Source organism: Pyrus communis, chromosome 10 (genome assembly GCF_041283825.1).
Source record: "Pyrus communis isolate YQ-2024b chromosome 10, ASM4128382v1, whole genome shotgun sequence".
Taxonomy (NCBI): domain Eukaryota; kingdom Viridiplantae; phylum Streptophyta; class Magnoliopsida; order Rosales; family Rosaceae; genus Pyrus; species Pyrus communis.
This window is the reverse complement of record NC_142574.1, coordinates 27,757,549-27,775,279: the sequence shown is the minus strand read 5'-3', so window position 1 is coordinate 27,775,279 and position 17,731 is coordinate 27,757,549. Positions and strand designations below refer to the sequence as shown.

The 17,731-nt window shown below is 38.1% G+C and overlaps 2 protein-coding genes across 3 annotated transcripts; both read right to left on the bottom strand.

Moving 5' to 3' along the window:
* Positions 1-147: 147 nt before the first annotated feature.
* On the bottom strand, positions 148-6,519 carry LOC137729187 (30-kDa cleavage and polyadenylation specificity factor 30). Of its 2 annotated transcripts, none has more exons than XM_068468042.2 (7): positions 5,849-6,519; positions 5,073-5,465; positions 3,224-3,386; positions 3,005-3,115; positions 2,378-2,446; positions 1,566-1,652; positions 148-1,221 (listed from the first exon to the last, which is right to left on the bottom strand). In XM_068468042.2, the coding sequence occupies exons 1-7, from the start codon at positions 6,244-6,246 to the stop codon at positions 415-417; spliced, it is 2,028 nt and encodes a 675-aa protein (XP_068324143.2). In that variant the 5' UTR covers positions 6,247-6,519; the 3' UTR covers positions 148-414. The 2 variants fall into 2 exon arrangements, with proteins under 2 accessions (XP_068324143.2, XP_088534661.1); XM_088678535.1 differs by having other exon boundaries at positions 151-1,221; positions 5,037-5,465; positions 5,849-6,393.
* A 1,035-nt stretch (positions 6,520-7,554) lies between these two features.
* On the bottom strand, positions 7,555-16,710 carry LOC137728682 (uncharacterized). The gene is made up of 19 exons (XM_068467417.2): positions 16,242-16,710; positions 15,244-15,347; positions 14,287-14,373; positions 14,122-14,197; positions 13,944-14,018; positions 13,756-13,809; positions 12,956-13,015; positions 12,689-12,805; positions 12,229-12,323; positions 11,934-12,136; positions 11,649-11,746; positions 11,324-11,427; positions 11,081-11,246; positions 10,826-10,948; positions 10,572-10,654; positions 10,150-10,291; positions 9,480-9,509; positions 9,276-9,346; positions 7,555-8,611 (listed from the first exon to the last, which is right to left on the bottom strand). Exons 1-19 carry the CDS (start codon positions 16,278-16,280, stop codon positions 8,011-8,013), a joined length of 2,328 nt encoding a protein of 775 aa, XP_068323518.2. The 5' UTR covers positions 16,281-16,710; the 3' UTR covers positions 7,555-8,010.
* Positions 16,711-17,731: the final 1,021 nt, after the last annotated feature.

Sequence of the window (17,731 nt, the reverse complement as noted above, 5' to 3'; positions counted from 1 at the left end):
AAAAATTAATTCTAGTACTATTCATTTTACCTTTTTTTTTGTCCTTGTCGTTAAAACTCAAAATTTTCAAATCTTTTTCTTTAGTTTTCCTTTATTTTTATACTAACGATATTTTGTACTAAATTGATTCGAACTTGCAGCAGAGGATTAAAAACAGTATATAATTATAAATTCCGCTGCCTTAACCTTTTACCTTTAGTTACTTTTACCAGGATAGTTACAAGAATATCACAGAATTTACCGCATATTTCAAACTTCTAACAAAATGGAAAGACATCAGTAGCACTAAAGAATCCATATATCACGAATGAAACCTTCCATTTTCTAAGAAAAAGCAGTAAGCCTCTGGTGTGGAGGAAGATGGGTTTCCCTCGTTAGTGGCATGGGCATGGCATCACTAGTACTGCCGAGCTGCTAGTGCTCGGAGGTCGCATCTCCTTCCGAGTCTCGCCGTTTCTTCCTTCCATCTCCATGCCTCGACCGCCTCGGGGCCTCATCCTCACTTTCGCTATCATCATGTCTAGAGTTGTTTCCAGCGCCATACTGTGTCTCATCATCTGGTCCACCAGCCGGACCTGACATATCTTGTCCCTTCCGATCAGTGGAAGCTCCCCTTGGATCTCTCTTCGGCATCCGGTTAGGGTTTTGAGATGATGGTGGTGGGGGTGGTGGAAACATTGGAGACATACCTGCTGGCCGACCACCTCGGCCTGGATGTATCCCTCCCATAAATGGTGCACGTCCAGGACCCATGATCCCAAACCCACCAGGTGGAAATCCAGGTTGTTGTGGTCTCCCACGAAACATCATGCCAGGGTTGGGCCCTGTAAAATCACCTGAAAACCTGGGACCATACGGATTGAAACCCCGAGGCCCCATACCAAACGGATTTGGCATTACAAATCCGTCAGGTCCATAGGGCATTGCATCAGGACCCATCATTCCTGGGGGAAAACCCTGCATCCCGGGCATAGGTCTGCCACCCCTTGGTAGAGCCATGTGAGGAGGCCACATGACTCCTCCTCCTCTGCCCCTTCCTCTGCCATCATTTCCTGCTCCAGGAACTTGACCGAAGCTATCTTCCTCATCTTCACTTTCTTCTTCTTCCTCCTCTTCATTGTCCTCAAATGGGACAATGTCTGGATTCTCACCACCATTCTCTGGATTGACTCCCTTTGCTTTTTCTTCTTCGCGTTTTGATTCTGCCGCAATCGAAATTTCCTGTACGCAGGGAACGATAAACAAGATTCAGATTCATCAAGTTCTGGCCATTTAATAACATAAAATTAAAAGTAAAGGACACATTATAGTGCAAAACAGATCTTGTCCTGCCCCAGCAAAATGGCCTCTAATTTAATGGACAACACAAATGAAAACTAAGAGAGGAGAAGTATCGAGATAAATTCCTATGTTAAAAATTAATTGATAAACACACTGTAACTGTAAATATTTTTGGAACTCTATTGCTTTCTCTCTTTTTGCTTTCTTTCCTTTTAACCCTTTTTTTTCAATTTCAATTTCTTTTTCGCAAAATTTAACTAGTTTCCTGTGAACTTTTAACATACCATAAGTTCACTATCTGGCTCAAGATAAAGCAAGGACGCCAACTGCTCACCGACGGAGAGCTCTAGCTCTTGACAATCTCTACTTATCTGCAAGAGTACAAGCACGACAATAAGCTCAGAAGTTATTTTTTTCGTCTCAAGGTATGTCTACACAAGAAAGTAGTATCACATGAGCAAGCATACATGTCGACAATAGTAATGATTGCAAGTGAAAAGGCATGGTGAAACAGCTAATAAAAAATAGTCACCCACGTAAAGAAGCTATTAACATAATATTCTATCAGATTTGTTCTGTTTCAGAACCAAGTGATGCATCAACACATATTTTTAAGCAACACGCAGCCAAGTGATACATCATGGCATTAGACAATGATTCTTCAGCAGGGTTCTAAACAATGCCAACTAATCTGTTATGTTAATACCCTACACAAAAACCACAGAAGGACCAACAAAAATACATGTATACATATATATTCATGGATTGTGCATTTAGTCATACAGGTTATATTGTTATTATTTTTGAGCTTTTGGTTGTCAATTTAAGCTTGGTACTCATGACTGTTCAGTGGACTCCGAGTCCCCTGGATTGTAACTTTCATTTTAATTAATGAAAGTATGTCTTTTATAAATGTAAGAACATGTTTTCAGCCGTTTGAATCATGGATTAGCATGAGAAACCTGCAGCCTACTGATACGTATTGAAAATCCCGACAGAAATAAAAATTGGGTGATTTCACAATTAACCAAGAAAGGACAAAAATCAAATCGTGTTTATGTGGGTGTTTCTATAGTTTGAAGGCTCCAGATTTTACCTTCACTGGTAGGTTCTCATTGTAGGGGTTCCTCAAATGACGAGTTTTGTGAAAGGACAGTTCACATAGCTGCATCAAAGAAACTGCAATTAGTCATCACATCTTATCATTTACTGCTTATCCATGCCCATTAAAAATTAAACTGAGGTCTTCCATCATAACCGGTTCTCCTAATTTCCAGATGTAAGTAGTGATCCCAACTGAAACTTGACTCAAGTTGGCACACAGATGGGAGTTTAGGTATGTTATGAATTAAAACATTGAAAGAAGTCCAAATAACTTAAAGTCGATACAAGTACAATCAACTCCAATCTTGATTCAATTTCAAACCAACAATTTGAGATCATAGGATCAAAAGAATTACGTAACTATTAAGATACAAGCCCTCAAATAAATAAAACAGATACTGTGAACTATAGCCAACAAGGAACATAAAAGCAAAGGCATACTCATTAGCATGCCAATCAGTAAGAGTGAAAACAACAATAATAATAAAACAGATTTGATAATTCTAACAAGAAGCTTTGTAGGATCCTGTTTGTTTGCAGCAGGAAAAAATATCAAAGAGGGAATCAAATTCTAGCTCAATGAGAAGAAGGTTGCCATAAAGTTTAAACAAAATTATACCTTTAACCATTTGACAGAGAAATTTCGCCCATAATGCGCGGTTCCGTGTGCATATTTCCAATTCCCTCCACCAACAGACCCACCAATTCTGGACATCATCTTTGCACAACCCTAACAAATAATAGGCGATTTTAATTCTAGCACCCCCAGTAGATAACTTGATATAACTAAAAATAGAAAGCGATGTAAAAAACATTGGGATGTAATTTGCAATCCTACCTGGAAATGTCGAGTCCGGTTGACTGAGAAAATTAAAATCACATTTTCAGCAGAGTCAAAAGCTTCATTAAGTTTGGACTCGTTGCTCCTCTGAGTTGCCCATAATCCTTGTTGTACAGATAATTCCAAATTTTCTCGGTTGCAACTTTTAACAATAAAATACCTAAGGTTTGATGTTTGAAATAAATAAGTATATCCAATTTCATAAAACGGGTGAACTAATTGGAAAGAAGAGTAATACATGGAGAGAAACAGTCAAGAGATTTCATTAGGTAGGAAGAATGATATGACTATTGACTATACAGTACAAAATTTAATGGGAAGATGATTATCACAATATGACATTTCATAAAATGTCAGCACGCAGGTTGGCAGTGCATTTTTATCTTTGAACCTATACAGCCATCATACAAAACTCCACAACTAACAGTGAGTAGCAGCAAGCAGTAAGCAATGATGCACACACTTTGGTAGCACATATCAAGCAGCTTAAACTGATATAATAACCACATATATGTATATTTTCTAACTGTATCTAGATGGTCCAAATCTACATTGGGAACAGGCAATCAAGATTGATAGCAAACAAGCTTTTTGAGATTCACAACCTATATTTGTGGCACCTTAGCCCCCCAACAATATCAAATGCAGTTTGACAGTAGGAACATATTTGACTCATGTTCCCAAGGAAATTTTCTGCATAGCCAGGTCAGAGTATATTCCAGAATCTGTATGTTCATTGACAGAACACATATTGGAACCCTACAACTCAACACATCACCAAACCATTCATTATGGGATGGGATTCATGCACTGGCATTCCTACTAGCACTACGAAAAGCTCAGGTCATAATGCCCCTACTATGGTTGTGCAGCCCTTCCTCAGGTTCATAGAGTCGGGATTCCCCCTTACCCACAACGAAGGACCTGTTCCCAGACTCTGCATAAAACTCATCCAAATATTTTTCTATGGACCTTCCTCATCAACAAAATCACTGTTCTGTATGACTTCTAGTTCTGGAAGCTCAAGATACAACATCTTTTTCAGCCGAGGTCCAACTTAAGCCCTGAGCTTACATCTAGGAACCTATCTAGGCACCATTGCTCAATCCAAGTGGCTTACAAAGTTGAGCTTTTTGCTTCTTATTGCAACTCAAAAATCAAAATACATTTGCTTTGGGTACCCTGTTCTTTATTTCCCTCTTCCCTCCCTACCTACTGACAAGTCAACTAATTATTCCAGTTGTAAATTTGTAAAAGCCAAACATTTCAGGCTTAAACCCTACTTAAGAGTTCAGAACTGTCTTGACTTTCTGGTCTCTTAGGAGTCTCCCAGATTCCAAGAAAGTTATAATTAACATACCACAGCCATATGCAACAAATACCATATATCGGGGATAAAGATACAAACTTTTTTCCTAGCACCAAAAAAGGTGAAATTTACTAAGTTATGTAAATAATTTCAGCTGTTTCTTATTACACTATCGTATCCACGCAAGTCAATCTTGCCATATATTTTCCTTAGTGCAGTACAATGGAAAAATAGAAGAATGGAAGAGGATATCATTCATCTCTCAATAACAAAGTATAACTAGGTCAATAACTTATTGGGAGAAAGCAACTCTGTGTATAACTACATACGAAAAAGAAAAATCCGTACATAATGTGGTCAAGTACAAATTATACAGAGTAATTACTCATAAAGTTAGCTAAAATAGGTTCAAACTTTAAAGAAAGCTAATTACAGCCGATAGAATGGACAGAACTCTTTCGGGAATTATTGAACAAACAATTTATACATAAATTGATTTACAAAACCTGATAAAAAACCTTGGGACTCTGAACAAACCTAGATGTTCCTTGAGGCAAAGGCAACGCGCTTCTATTTGCCTGATTAGCTAAGCCATTGGGAAGATTTTGTGTCTGTGCGACTGCGGGGCCAACATGTTGTTGGGTTTGTTGAAGCTGTTGCGGTTGCTGTTGCTGCTGCTGGACATTCCCAGACTCTGCTGTAGTAGGTTTTCCCACAAAATTGTTGGGTCCTTGTGCAGGCTGATACTTATCTCCTTGTTGGGGAAAACCAGCATTCCTTTGTTGATAGAACTTATTTGAGTTGTTGTAATTGTAAGAAGTCAAATGCTGGATCTTCTGAAGGACTTCTTCCACTGGAGGTGGAGGTCCAGGCAGCTTTGCGTGTCTATACCGGCAATCAGGACCATTTGGACAAAAACCCAACTTGTACCTACAATGACAAAACCCTTCCATAAGAACAAATACACTTTCGATAAATTCATGGTTTTGTTCACACCGAAACTAGACACCAATATTTCGGATAAAGAAGTTTAAATAATGAGGAGAAGCAACAACTTTAGATAATTTTATTCCTTCTGCCTTCCACTTATGCACCTCGAATCGTCGAAATCATATGATCCCACAAAACCAATAGCAACAATTCCTAAGGAATCCACCACAGCAATATCACAATAGGACAATTGAATTCAATTCAGTAAAACTTTAACCTATCCGTTAAGTTCCAGATCAAAATCACCAAATTAAAACAACAAAATTCAACCAAAAACCAACAAAGATGAATCAGGAAACTGGCAGAGAAGAGCAAACACATACATATTACACTCTTTGATGTCCTCGTTAGTGTGCTTGTACACGCAGTCCTGCTCGCGGCACTCGCCGTACAACCGGAAGAAGCGGCACACGGGCATGCGCGACTTGTCGTATTGGTGGAGGAACCCACAGGCATCGCCCTTCATACAAAGGCTGCGCAGCCAGTGACGACACACCGTTTGGCGGTAGCTCCGCCCACCTGTCCGGTTCGCATTCTGATTGGGCTGCGGCGCCGCAGCGGCCTGATTGGCACCCGGCCCGGTAACGGCCGAGTCGGATTGCACCACGGAATAATTCGAAGTTGGGACCGTATTTGCGGGGCCCGCGGAGGCCGAGACGGTGGCGGGTGCATCGAGACCTCCCTCGAAGTCGAAGTTGAGGCCTCCGTCTGAGTCCTCCATCGGGTGAGCTTAGTATTCGTTTGTCTGTTGTGCGCGGTTGTATGTTCGGGAGATTTAGGGATTTGCGTAGATAATTAGGGTTTTAGAGATTCTGATGAGAGAAGGAGAGAGATGCGAAACGTGCGTTTTGGTGATCTAGGTTGAATGAAGGAGGAAGAAGAAGGAGCGTGGGTTTCGACGGTCGACAGGGAACAACAAAGAGCGCGAACACCAGGACTCGCAGAGGAGAAAGGGTATCCGGGTTTGGGCTTTCATCCCGTCTAATTTGGGGATGAAAGAAAATCGCAGTCCGGCCCAACAAAACGAGAAAGGCCTCTCATGCAACGGAGTTTTCATTTAAAGGTGTTATCCATACACTTATTTTTATTTCTTACAAATTCTTTCAATTTTCTGCCGTCGAATCAAATAAATTGAAATAGATAAATGAAGAAAAATTATCAAAAATATGTGGAAGATAAAATGAGGTGTTTGAATGGTATTATATTCAAGGTTTTAAAAGACACTACGCACTAATTGGACGACAGGCTGGGGCCTAGCGCCTAGGCGGTGGTTTTAAGTAAATCTATTATATTTCATATAAATAATTGTCTGTTTATACTTAAAATATATATAATTTCATCATAAACTACAAAATAGAATGACTATATTATGAAGTATTGGAACATAATGAAAAACATGGGGAACAAGCTTATATTGTGTGTTCATTTAAGTATTCAACAAGTCTCTTACAATTTATTGAAAAAAATAAAATTCAAAATGAAAGTTATCTATTTTCTATCTAAGTAAGTTGCAACCTAGACGATCTAAGTGGGCTCCTCAGCAAATTTAAACGCTTTCTTAATTTTCGAACGCCTAGGCATTAATCGGGGCAGGCCTAGACAGAGATTTTTATAACAATGGTTATATTTAAGTTCGATATGGGGCCAAGATTTAGTGGTATTATATTTTTATTTTCTTAGTACAAGCAAATTTCTACGTTAGTTTGTACAGAAAGAGATCCTCTCCGGATCTCAAGAGCAGGGAAATCCACCACTTGAAGGTCTTATTTTCAACATTTTCTAGTACGAATTATGACTCATTGTGCAGCTTAACTAAAACTTCTTAACACACTCCGAATACAAGTGGTTAGACTCCGTAGAAAGTAGTGAAACTGAACACAAAGTAAAACCATGCTCTTACAGTCATAGCCTGAAATAACAAAATAATCTGATGGGGAATGCTGCTTACGAATTCTAACAGCACGTTGACATCTCAAATGTAACGTCGGAAATTCGATTTAACTCCACCATCAGATCAAGGACACGAAAATGCACCAGACAATCAATGAACTCATTTCCAAAATCAATTTCCATATTCAGAGGGAGGGGGAGGGCAGCTATGTATATTGACAGGTTCTTGCTAAAAAAAATACAGCGGCGGCGCTCGTCACAAATCCAGATTCTGTAACACCTAAGAAGCTTTAGACAAATTAATGAAACATGAAAATTACTTTACTACGAGCGTCTGCAAACGAGAACCTGCCCCCCTTCCCTTTTCCTCAATGTTTAAATGGAGTGAGGGGGGAGGGAGGCAAGAGAGAGAGAGAGGACAGATCAATTTCTTACAGGTGGGGGAAAAATATCATCGTCCACTTCGATGATGTGCGCAGGCCCTATAGATACAGTCGCCCTTGCCCAACCAACAAGTGTCTAGGTTCAACTTCCCACCCGATCAATGTCGTGGTGTAATGAGTTAGCCCAGTTAACTGATCATCAAGAATTTACACTAGTTCCCTTCTTTATCTTTCTCTTTATCACCTGGAGCCGCTTCTTGACTGCCTTTTGTTCCCACGTCGGCAGCTGCAGCATCAGAAGTGGTTGACTCAGAACTTGGCTTCTCATTGCCTGATTCTGACAGCTCAGCCGGCTTTGAAGTTCCCTCAACTGTTGATTCAGCTTGAGGCTCGGTAACAACTTTATCATCTTTCATCAATGGCTCAGAAGATGATGAACATTTAGCTGCATCCGCAGATTTCGTTTGAAGCTCACCATTTGGTAGGGCATCAGAGGGTTCCCCAGAGTCTGAAGTCTCCCTCCATTCAACCCACTCAGGTGGTTTTTCAGTTTCAACGGGCCCCAATTCTAACGAATTGTTTGGGACGGCAACTTCCGAATCTTCTGGTTTTATTCCTGGTTCCGGAGAAGATGTTGCGGTGTCAACTAAGTCATCATCTTCACCAACAATGACATCATCATCGCCGCCACCATTGACAACATTAGACTCCGCCGTAATAGGTGACGGAGAAGCAAGAGAGCCAATTGAGTGATCAGTGGCAGCCCTGTCATCCTCGAAAGCAAACCAGTTGGAATTTGTAAACAGAGAACCACTGCAATCAGAACGGCAAACATGTCAGGCAGTTCAAAGCACCGGATTTATACACATAATCAGGAGAGCTAGATATGCACAATAACACCGCTAGTAAGAGTCCAAAAATCCATTCAGAAGCCTAGTCCCACTGTCCCACAACCCATGCAAAGAACTATAAACCAAAGGAACAACATGGAAAGAAAACTGTTTGCTTCAAACCCAGCATTATAAGCTAAAAAATAAGGGAAATTATCAACTCGACAAAGAATTTGTAGACTTAGTTGCCACCACAATTGTAATTTAACCCAAGTTCATATTCCCAGTAGATACAAACCGGACCAGCAGGAAAAAAATATTTATTCAGTAGATCTGGGAGACACTCCAAAAAAGTCATTATACACACCCAATAAGTGTACTTTTATTTCTAAATATAAAAAGTTTGGAGCGTAAGACTTTTTTAGAGCATCAATAGCAGCACCCCTATTCTTTTACCGGACAGGCCGAGGAAGGAGAAGACACCCATAAAAATCTCAAATGTTTCATGACATTATTACCAGGTATAGCCTACATGCATTGCTTTGTTGTGGCAATCAAACTCTGGAAACAGCTTCATGCTATAGGATTGTCTTGCCAAAAGTCCTCATAGAATCTTAAGAGTAAATATTAAAGGACTTTCCACCTACCTTTCCTGGTCATCTCCCAAACGCAATGAAGATATGATGACTTCAGCAGATTCATCATCAAAGTAAACTTCCTGCGCCAAAAATATTTCATAAGGAACAGTTGGAAAACCTTTAACAGTAGTCAACCTAACATTATCAAAAACATATCAACAAGATAAAAATTAATAATCGCTGAATTGAGTAAGCTGGCAGCATATTTGATACCTCGTCATCTCGTTCAAGTGAGCCATGGCCCTGAAATGCATGAAGAGTATTACTATCAGTAATCATCACCACAGGAACACTAAGTAAGAATGACACAAGTGTTTGGAACATTTTGGGACATTGTCATCTTTCCATTTCCTCTAGGACCAAATTATGAAACACCACTAAATTTCATAGCTGGTGCAATAAAATTACAAAAATTCCAGGTGCTGAAAATATCAACCGACAACATATCATCATGTAAACGTCCCAGGGGCCAGTGGATAGAATAATAGGCTAATAACCTTCCTAAACGTTAAACACAGTGACAAAGACATTAAGAAAACAAAAATTAAAGCACCAAATTGTCTAGTCTAAAAAGGAAACTTGTTCTATGTGATATCCGACTCCCAGCAATGTGCATATGATGATAGTGTAAATTACTCCTGAAGATTTAAACAGGTCTATCTTCTACCTTTTTTCTTTATTTCTAACTTTTGACTCACTCCAAGGGTACTTTCTAGTCTAAAGGTTTAAAAGAAAAAACACTGTCCGCACTTATGATATAGGCTAACATAAAATACTAAGTTATTTTCTCCTGGCCATTGTGTATTTTCCCTTTGAGTTGTCTCTTTCAACTTACACTGTGTAGATATAGGATTTTAAGATAATCAAAGGTGTCAGGGGTTACCTCATCTAACACATCATTGTTGTTAATTCCATATCGGAAAGCCTGGCTTAAGTTATTTGCAAGGGCTGCAACATCGTAATCTCTATCTTGATAGTCATCATCATCACTATCCCTATTTCGATCATGTAACGCAGTTGGCCGCCTGTTACAGTTGATTAACCATGATTAGATAGCCGAAAACATGAGTTCCTAAGGACAGTGGAGAGGTAATAAAAAATTGAAACGGGTCACATTGATAATCACTATTGTATCAATGAAACAACAAAAGCAATATTTTACTAGAATAAAAAGCATGTCGATCACGTTTGCTGTATCCACCAGTAACTATATGTGATTTACTACAGTTTTAGAACTTGCACCGCAAATCAACGGTAAATGTGACATGAAGAAACCAAACGCTTTTGTGAGGGAAAAGCACATACCCACAGGCCCATTGATAGACGTTCTCGACTGCGTTACGTTTTGACAGGACACTTGCCTGCCACTCAGCCCACTCACTGTTTTCCTGCAAGATAATTACAACTCTAAAATGACTTCGACAGTGATAACAGAACACTTCATTTCCAAAAACTTATCTTCTATTCAGCTTATAGATAACAGAATACTCCATTTCCAAAAACTTACTTTCATAAATTAAAAAGGCTAACTATAAATACAAAGAAACATAAATAAAAACCTGCAGAAGCGTCTGAATCTCGCTATTGTTATTTCCTAGCTGAATGAGTTTGTTGGATATACGTGTTAAATGTCCGATGCTCCCAATTCTGGGTGGGGATCTACCCTCCGCAGGAACAGTTGGCTGAAAGAAATATGAAACAAAACAATGTTTAAATACCGTTTCAATAAACTACGACTAGAAATAATATAAAAAGTAAACAAATGATCTGGATGCAAGGTATTAATATTTTACAAAACAATGCAGCAGCAGCACCTTGTCCGAGTCAGTTGCCAATGTAAAATTCTTTTCTGCTTGAAGTACTTTTCCAACAAGGTCACACTCACGAAGAAGATGTTCGACAAGAGGAACATTCTTGCTTTCCAAACACGACACAATTATGTTCTCTATGTGGTGATGTACAAAGTTGTTATATGGGTACCTGGGGAGGCAACAGAATCACGGATAAGGCCTTGTATAAAATCACTATTTAGTAAACATGAAAACTTTTGTGCTTACTTAAAAAACAAGTCTAAAATTATTTGTACAGCTCCAAGACGAATCAATTCCTTCTCAGCAGCTTCACTACCAACCGTAAGTAATACTGAAATGAACTCCACAACCTGAAAAGCACCATGTTCAGACCAGAATTAAAATATAAACATCACCCTTAAACACGCTGTGAAAGTTTCAAGTGGCTTGTGAACATATTAATTGAATATTCCATTAAACTAATAATGTTCCCAAAACAAACAGTCCAAATATACCGGAAGACTTTTGTAGAGAAAGAACTCAATTCTTAAATTTGAGCAAGGACAACTTGAAAAGACATTAGAATATTCACCTTTAATCGATGTTTTCCAAGAGGCGGCTGTAACTTGCCATATGTAGTTAACAGCGTATTATCCACCGACGAAACATCCAACAGCTTCAGCAAATCACCTAAATAATTAAAAGAGATATTACTTAATCCTTCAGAAAAGACGCAAAAAATAATCTTCAAGTTCCAATTGCCAGAAAAAGGAGCATAGAAACTCTTCGCGGGCAATATGAATGTAGGCAAAGCAGCTACACATCAGCTCACATTTAACTAAAAGAAAATACCCTAGTCAAAAGGAGATAACTTTACCTAGGCTCTCCAGCATGCCCACAACAGTCTCAGGATTAGTGGTAACTGTGGATCCATGAGTCATCTGACGTCCATACATATGATACGTTCCCAAGGTTAGCCTCCTAGGGTCTAACAAAGAGATGCAAACCGACAATGAGTTAACAAGAACAGATTTTGGCCGTGAATCCTCCAAAGCATGCCGAAACAATCTTCCTATAAAGCTGCACAAAATACGCAAATGGACTTTAACGAAGAAGCTACAGAGAAAATGTATGTATAACACTAATCAATATATGCGAGAACTAAATGTTACCTTGGGCTGGAGATTTTAGAAGAAAGTCCAGGCGGAGCAAACCGTGTTATAGCACAAAGTGTCTCTGCTGCATTAGCATGCACTTCAGGAGAATCCTGTAGAAATCAAGCTCATTAACACTCAACATTCTTAATGCACAGCAAACAGATCATCTTTAGTAATACAGCAAAATGTGTAGATCATCAAAAAAATAAAAATACATAGGGTAAAATTTTTTTCCAACAGGCAATTAAAAAATTTAGACTTTTCCTTTTACTTTTCCCCCTTAAAAGTTAAGATTGCACCATCTTCCATTAACAAAGCAATGGCAAGTTATGGTTCTAAACTTTCCTCCAAAAAAACTTCCCACAAACATGTAGAGGAAAAAAAATACTGATAAATGATTAAGAAACAAGGAACCCCACATTGTGTAGTCATTCAACCACATGAACATAGCTTATATGTAAAATAAGTCACATACCGAAGAGCTGAACTTGTCCACAATCATCTCTAGCACATCTGTATCTTGTATCCAGTGCATTGCATCCGTATAGTTAGAATACATGTGTTCATCAGCACCAACCAGACGTATCAAAACCTATAAAACATATAACTTGGGTTTTCAAAAGAGTTTCCTCCAACTGTAAAGCTACCAATCTTAAGATGCTTCTTTTGCATCTTAGTTTTAATAACAGTGCAGTAACGAGCTCAAATACGGAAAGAAACAACAACAGTTATCTACACCAACCTCCATAATAGATGTAATTCCAATCAGGTCAACTAGCTTCTTGACAATATCTTGATGACCCTGAACGTGCACATACAAACAATTCATCAGCTCCAAACTAAAGCAAATAACTTCAACTCATGAAAATTTTAAAGCTCTTTACTAATTTGAACAAGATATATGATGTCATAGAAAGTATTCAACAGAAAATTAAGAGCTGGTTTGGATGTGCTTTTAAAATGACTAAAAGCACTTTTGGTGCAAATATTTTTGGAAACAATCGTTAGTAAAAATGCTAATAAATCCTGAAAAAGCACTTAAAGTGCTCCTGAAAGAAGCACATAACAGGTGCTTCTTGTAGAAAGCACTTAAAGTGCTTTTGAAACCCAAAAACATTTTCTCTAAAAGCATTTTCAATCATTTTGAAAGCACATCCAAACGAGCCCTAAATATACATGTAGCATGGTTATAGTGAGGATATTAGGTTCAATCTATTTGAGGAGAACATGAATCTATGAAGTCATGCATGTAGATAATTATTAGGACATGCACACCAACTAACAGAATTATGAAGTAAACAAAGGCTCGAAAAGCCAAACAGACTGTCACATTTAAGAGTTTTTCACACAACCCGACGACACTTTATGAAATTACAATGAAACTTACATAAACCCAAATAATTTTAAAATTTCATTGTACTTTCCCCTTTGAATCCACCAGAATAAGCATATCAGACACCCATTGGCCCATGTCACAACACCACTTCAGAAAGTTAATGACTAAGCATAAAGGAATTTAAAAAGAACAAATAATGGACTTACCTGAATATACTGCAGGAAAGGAACTGCCTTGCGCAACAGCAGACAAACAACAACCTAGGATAAAGGAAAAAAAATGTAAAAACCTAGGAAAAAGAAATTAAACAGCAAGTAAACATATATAATTTACATTGGTAAAACTACTCTCATGACAAAGTATGAAGATAGAATTTAGTTCAACAAAGAAATACCTTGCTAAAGTACCCAGCCAAGAGTGTGCTGTGAGAATTATTTGGTTCCAAAAAGGAGAACAACAAGTTCATCAACTGGCAACATGACATAACCAAGTTAATCAAAAGTTGAATCTGTTAAACATTCTGCAAAACTGTCAAACAGAGTCATTCAGATTGTATAGTTAGAGTTCCTAACCTCCTCATCCTCTACCAATGTTTTGAGTATGATATCAACTTCACAAGTAAAAATCTCACATGCAATAAAAGGAAATCTGCATACACAACAAATTGACTTGATCAATCACATGGGTAGAGTAAATTTTCAACCTTGATGCTTACATGTACGTTCAATGCAACCTACTTGAAAGTTCGTCTATTTTCAGCATCCTCGGGAGCTTCTTCAACAATGTATCGGATGAGTTGCTCAACCTGGGCTCTTTCTCGCAAACTGCAACATAGGGCACCACAAGTAATTAAATAAGACAACATGTGAAAAGGAGTTTTCAAAGGCTTAAGCATATGAGGAAAACAACACAACTAAAAGGTGCAAACAATACTACACTTCGATTATTTAAGAAAAGTTTAGAGTCTTTAGACAATCTTATGTTTTTTTAGCCTGAGAAATAAAAGACTAATTTGCTCAAATTGGATGGAAATAAAAGCTTGGTAAAACAACTACATTCCAACATAGAGGAAAAAAATCAAAATGCCAACGAGGGTTGGTTGAGTTGGTAAGGATCATTCTCTTCGCTAGACCAAGGCCTAGGTTTGAGTCCCGTTGCCAGCTATCCCTCTTGGTGGACAATCTGTAAAAACCAAAAAAAGGGGCTAAGACCCCTCTGCAAGTCCTCAAAAGAGGCTTGTCGTATGCCCTGGCCCTGGGATGGAGTAGCCTCCCCTCCCCTAAACTTTTAGTACCCAGAAAAGAAAAAAAAAATCAAAACCAAATTTCCAGTGTAGACATCTCAAACCCCAAATTTCAGATTCAAAGCAAAGGATTTACATCTATATGCCAACATCAATGTCGCAGATATAAAAACCCCAAACCACTATAAGGAATCATTTTGATAATATCTCTTTATAGGAAGTGTTAAATTGCTGCTTTTATCTTTCAACACATTGATCTTTTGGTACATCTGCACATGATAAAACATAAAATCACTTCTGACAAATGTATGACAAGCATCCCTTACCCAAAGACACTAAGCAGAAAGATATAAACCCTCTATTACCTCACTCATTGAGGCTCAATGATAAACAAAGGGAATAAAAAAGAAAGGCAAAATCTAATGACATTGGGGAATGAAAGGAGAGTTACAAATTGATTAGGCGGCCATTAAGAGCTTTGCATTCTTGAATAATTTCATCTTCATCAAGTAGCTCTTCCAACGTGAAATGATCCTTGTCCAAAATTGTCTCCACCTGAACCACAAAATAAAATAAGAGACGCAAAACACATAAATTAGGCTAAAAACAAACAGAAAAAAACTAGCTTTCCATATTAGTGAAACCAGTAATATGGACCTCCTAAAACAAGTTCAAAGCAAACCAACAAGCACAGGTGACACCTGGAGACCATCACCGGCCCTCTAGGAAGGGCATAAGGAACTATGTAAACCAGCGCAGATACAACTGAATGATTCAAGGGAAGCATGGCATGGAAAAATATGAATACAACCTATTTTTAAGCCTGCATAATATAATGTCCTAATTTGAAAACCACACTTTAAGAGCAATCACCCAAAAATGGTTAAAGCTTGGAGCATCGAAGAATTTTAAAAGGTCTCCAAACCTTGTACAACTCTCAACCACCCCCTGACGAATTTCTAACTGGCATGCAATGTATTGCCACCGTCTGACTTCATAAAAAATCCATGTGTATTAGACTAAAATACACTATGTTCTAAAGACACGGCCACTAGTTTCCAACCGTAAGATTAAAAGAAATAATCTTTCCAAAGGTGTTTTCCGACTGCCACAGAGTGACATAGTAGAAAGTTCATAGTTCCCACTACACCATTGTTCCCAATTCCAGATCCGAAACCAAAGACAACATGCCCAATTTCAAACAGAGTCTCAATTGCCAATCCCCCATCAGTTTCCACACAACATAACAACACTTCTTAAGATCCAAATATTCCAAAATTCAATTTCTGATCCCACATTTTCTCACCAAGCAAACAGAGCAACACAAAAAATACCCAAAACTTCACCGAGATTCAATCCGAATATATCACAAATAAACCAATACTTTGCCCCGCACACCTACTGCCAAAACAAGAAAACATAAAACAAAAACGACGGCGGAGAACTCACCGCAGACGCCGTGGACAACCCTGCCATACGCCAAAACATGGTTGAATTAAGAAGCGAAAATGGCCTCCGCGCGGGAAACTGGAGTTGGATCTGCGAAACTCCGGGAACCGAACCCTAGCGCGCTCTAACAAAATCCCCAAACCGAGGATTCTCCAATCGCCGAACCGCCCAAAACGCCGAAAGTGATCCGGGCATACGATGCAAAAACCCTAGAAATTGGAAGCCGCGGAATCGATTTGGATCTAAATCGAGGGCCGCGCAGAGATGGAAGAACCCGACGAAGCCTGCAATCGTGGGCGGAGGTGAGAGGGAGAGATAGAGTGTGCAGTTGGAGATGAAAAGGAATTATGGGATGGAGGGTTGAATTATTATATGGCTCTCAAATGTTTTTTTTTTTTTTTTTTCGTGTTTTATAACCTGTGCTTTTTTTGTTTTCAATCAATTGGATCACTATTTGTCTTCGCGTTTTACCGCACTGGCAGAGGGTAGTTATCTTTTTATAATTTTGATATGAGTTTGATTTTTATCGATTTTTTTTCTTAATAATTAAAGGCTCGTTTTGAAGTAAAATAACTAAAAGCGTTTTTAGCAAAAATAATTTATAATTCTAAAAACATTTATTGTGTTTTGCGAAAAATACTTCTTATATAAATTATTTAAGTGTTTTTCTATGATTCACCTTTATATTACTAAAAAAACGTTCAGTCATTTTAAGATAGGTTTTTAGTGAAAATGTTTTTAAAATAGCTACATTCATTTTTAGTGAAAATATTTTTGCAACTAATCTTTAATAAAATGCAAGTGAATCTTTTGAAAGCATCCGAGATAAACGCATTCTAATAATTCAACCCAATATCGTTATTGGTTGTCAACAAAAATTTGGATGGCTATCTCATAATATTAAAAACATTTAACACACAATATTTTGATAAAATAATAACAAAGAAAAAATATTATATAATTGGATGACTAGTCGAACTTTGTGATGGCCTCATTGATTATTCTAACATTTGAGCATGGAAAAATATGTCATTGTATTTTATATTTTATTCGGGTAGGTTTTGTTGCTCTCCTTTAAAGTTGGAAGTTTGGAGTTTTGTTGTCCACTTGCTTTTGGGAGCATTATTGACAAATTTGTTCATGTGTAGTGCCTTCTATCTCTTGTTTTGCTGGTTTTCTTTTTTAATACCTCTTTGTTTTTATCTATTATTTGAGTAATATTATAAGAGTTGAACTTAGAATGTAATAGTTTCCTTTATCATATTACATCGATTTCGAAACTATCAAATATCGATTAACTGCTGACCATTGTGAACTCACTGAAAGATATTCATTGAGGCACCTATGCTGATGCACACAACTAACCCCACAATAAGTGGAGGCGACGACAATTGGCAATCATTCATTGGCTATCCCCACAATCTATAGAAGATTTCCCTCCAACTTCAAGAGTAAACACAATGTGACGAGTCACAACACCAAATTACCTA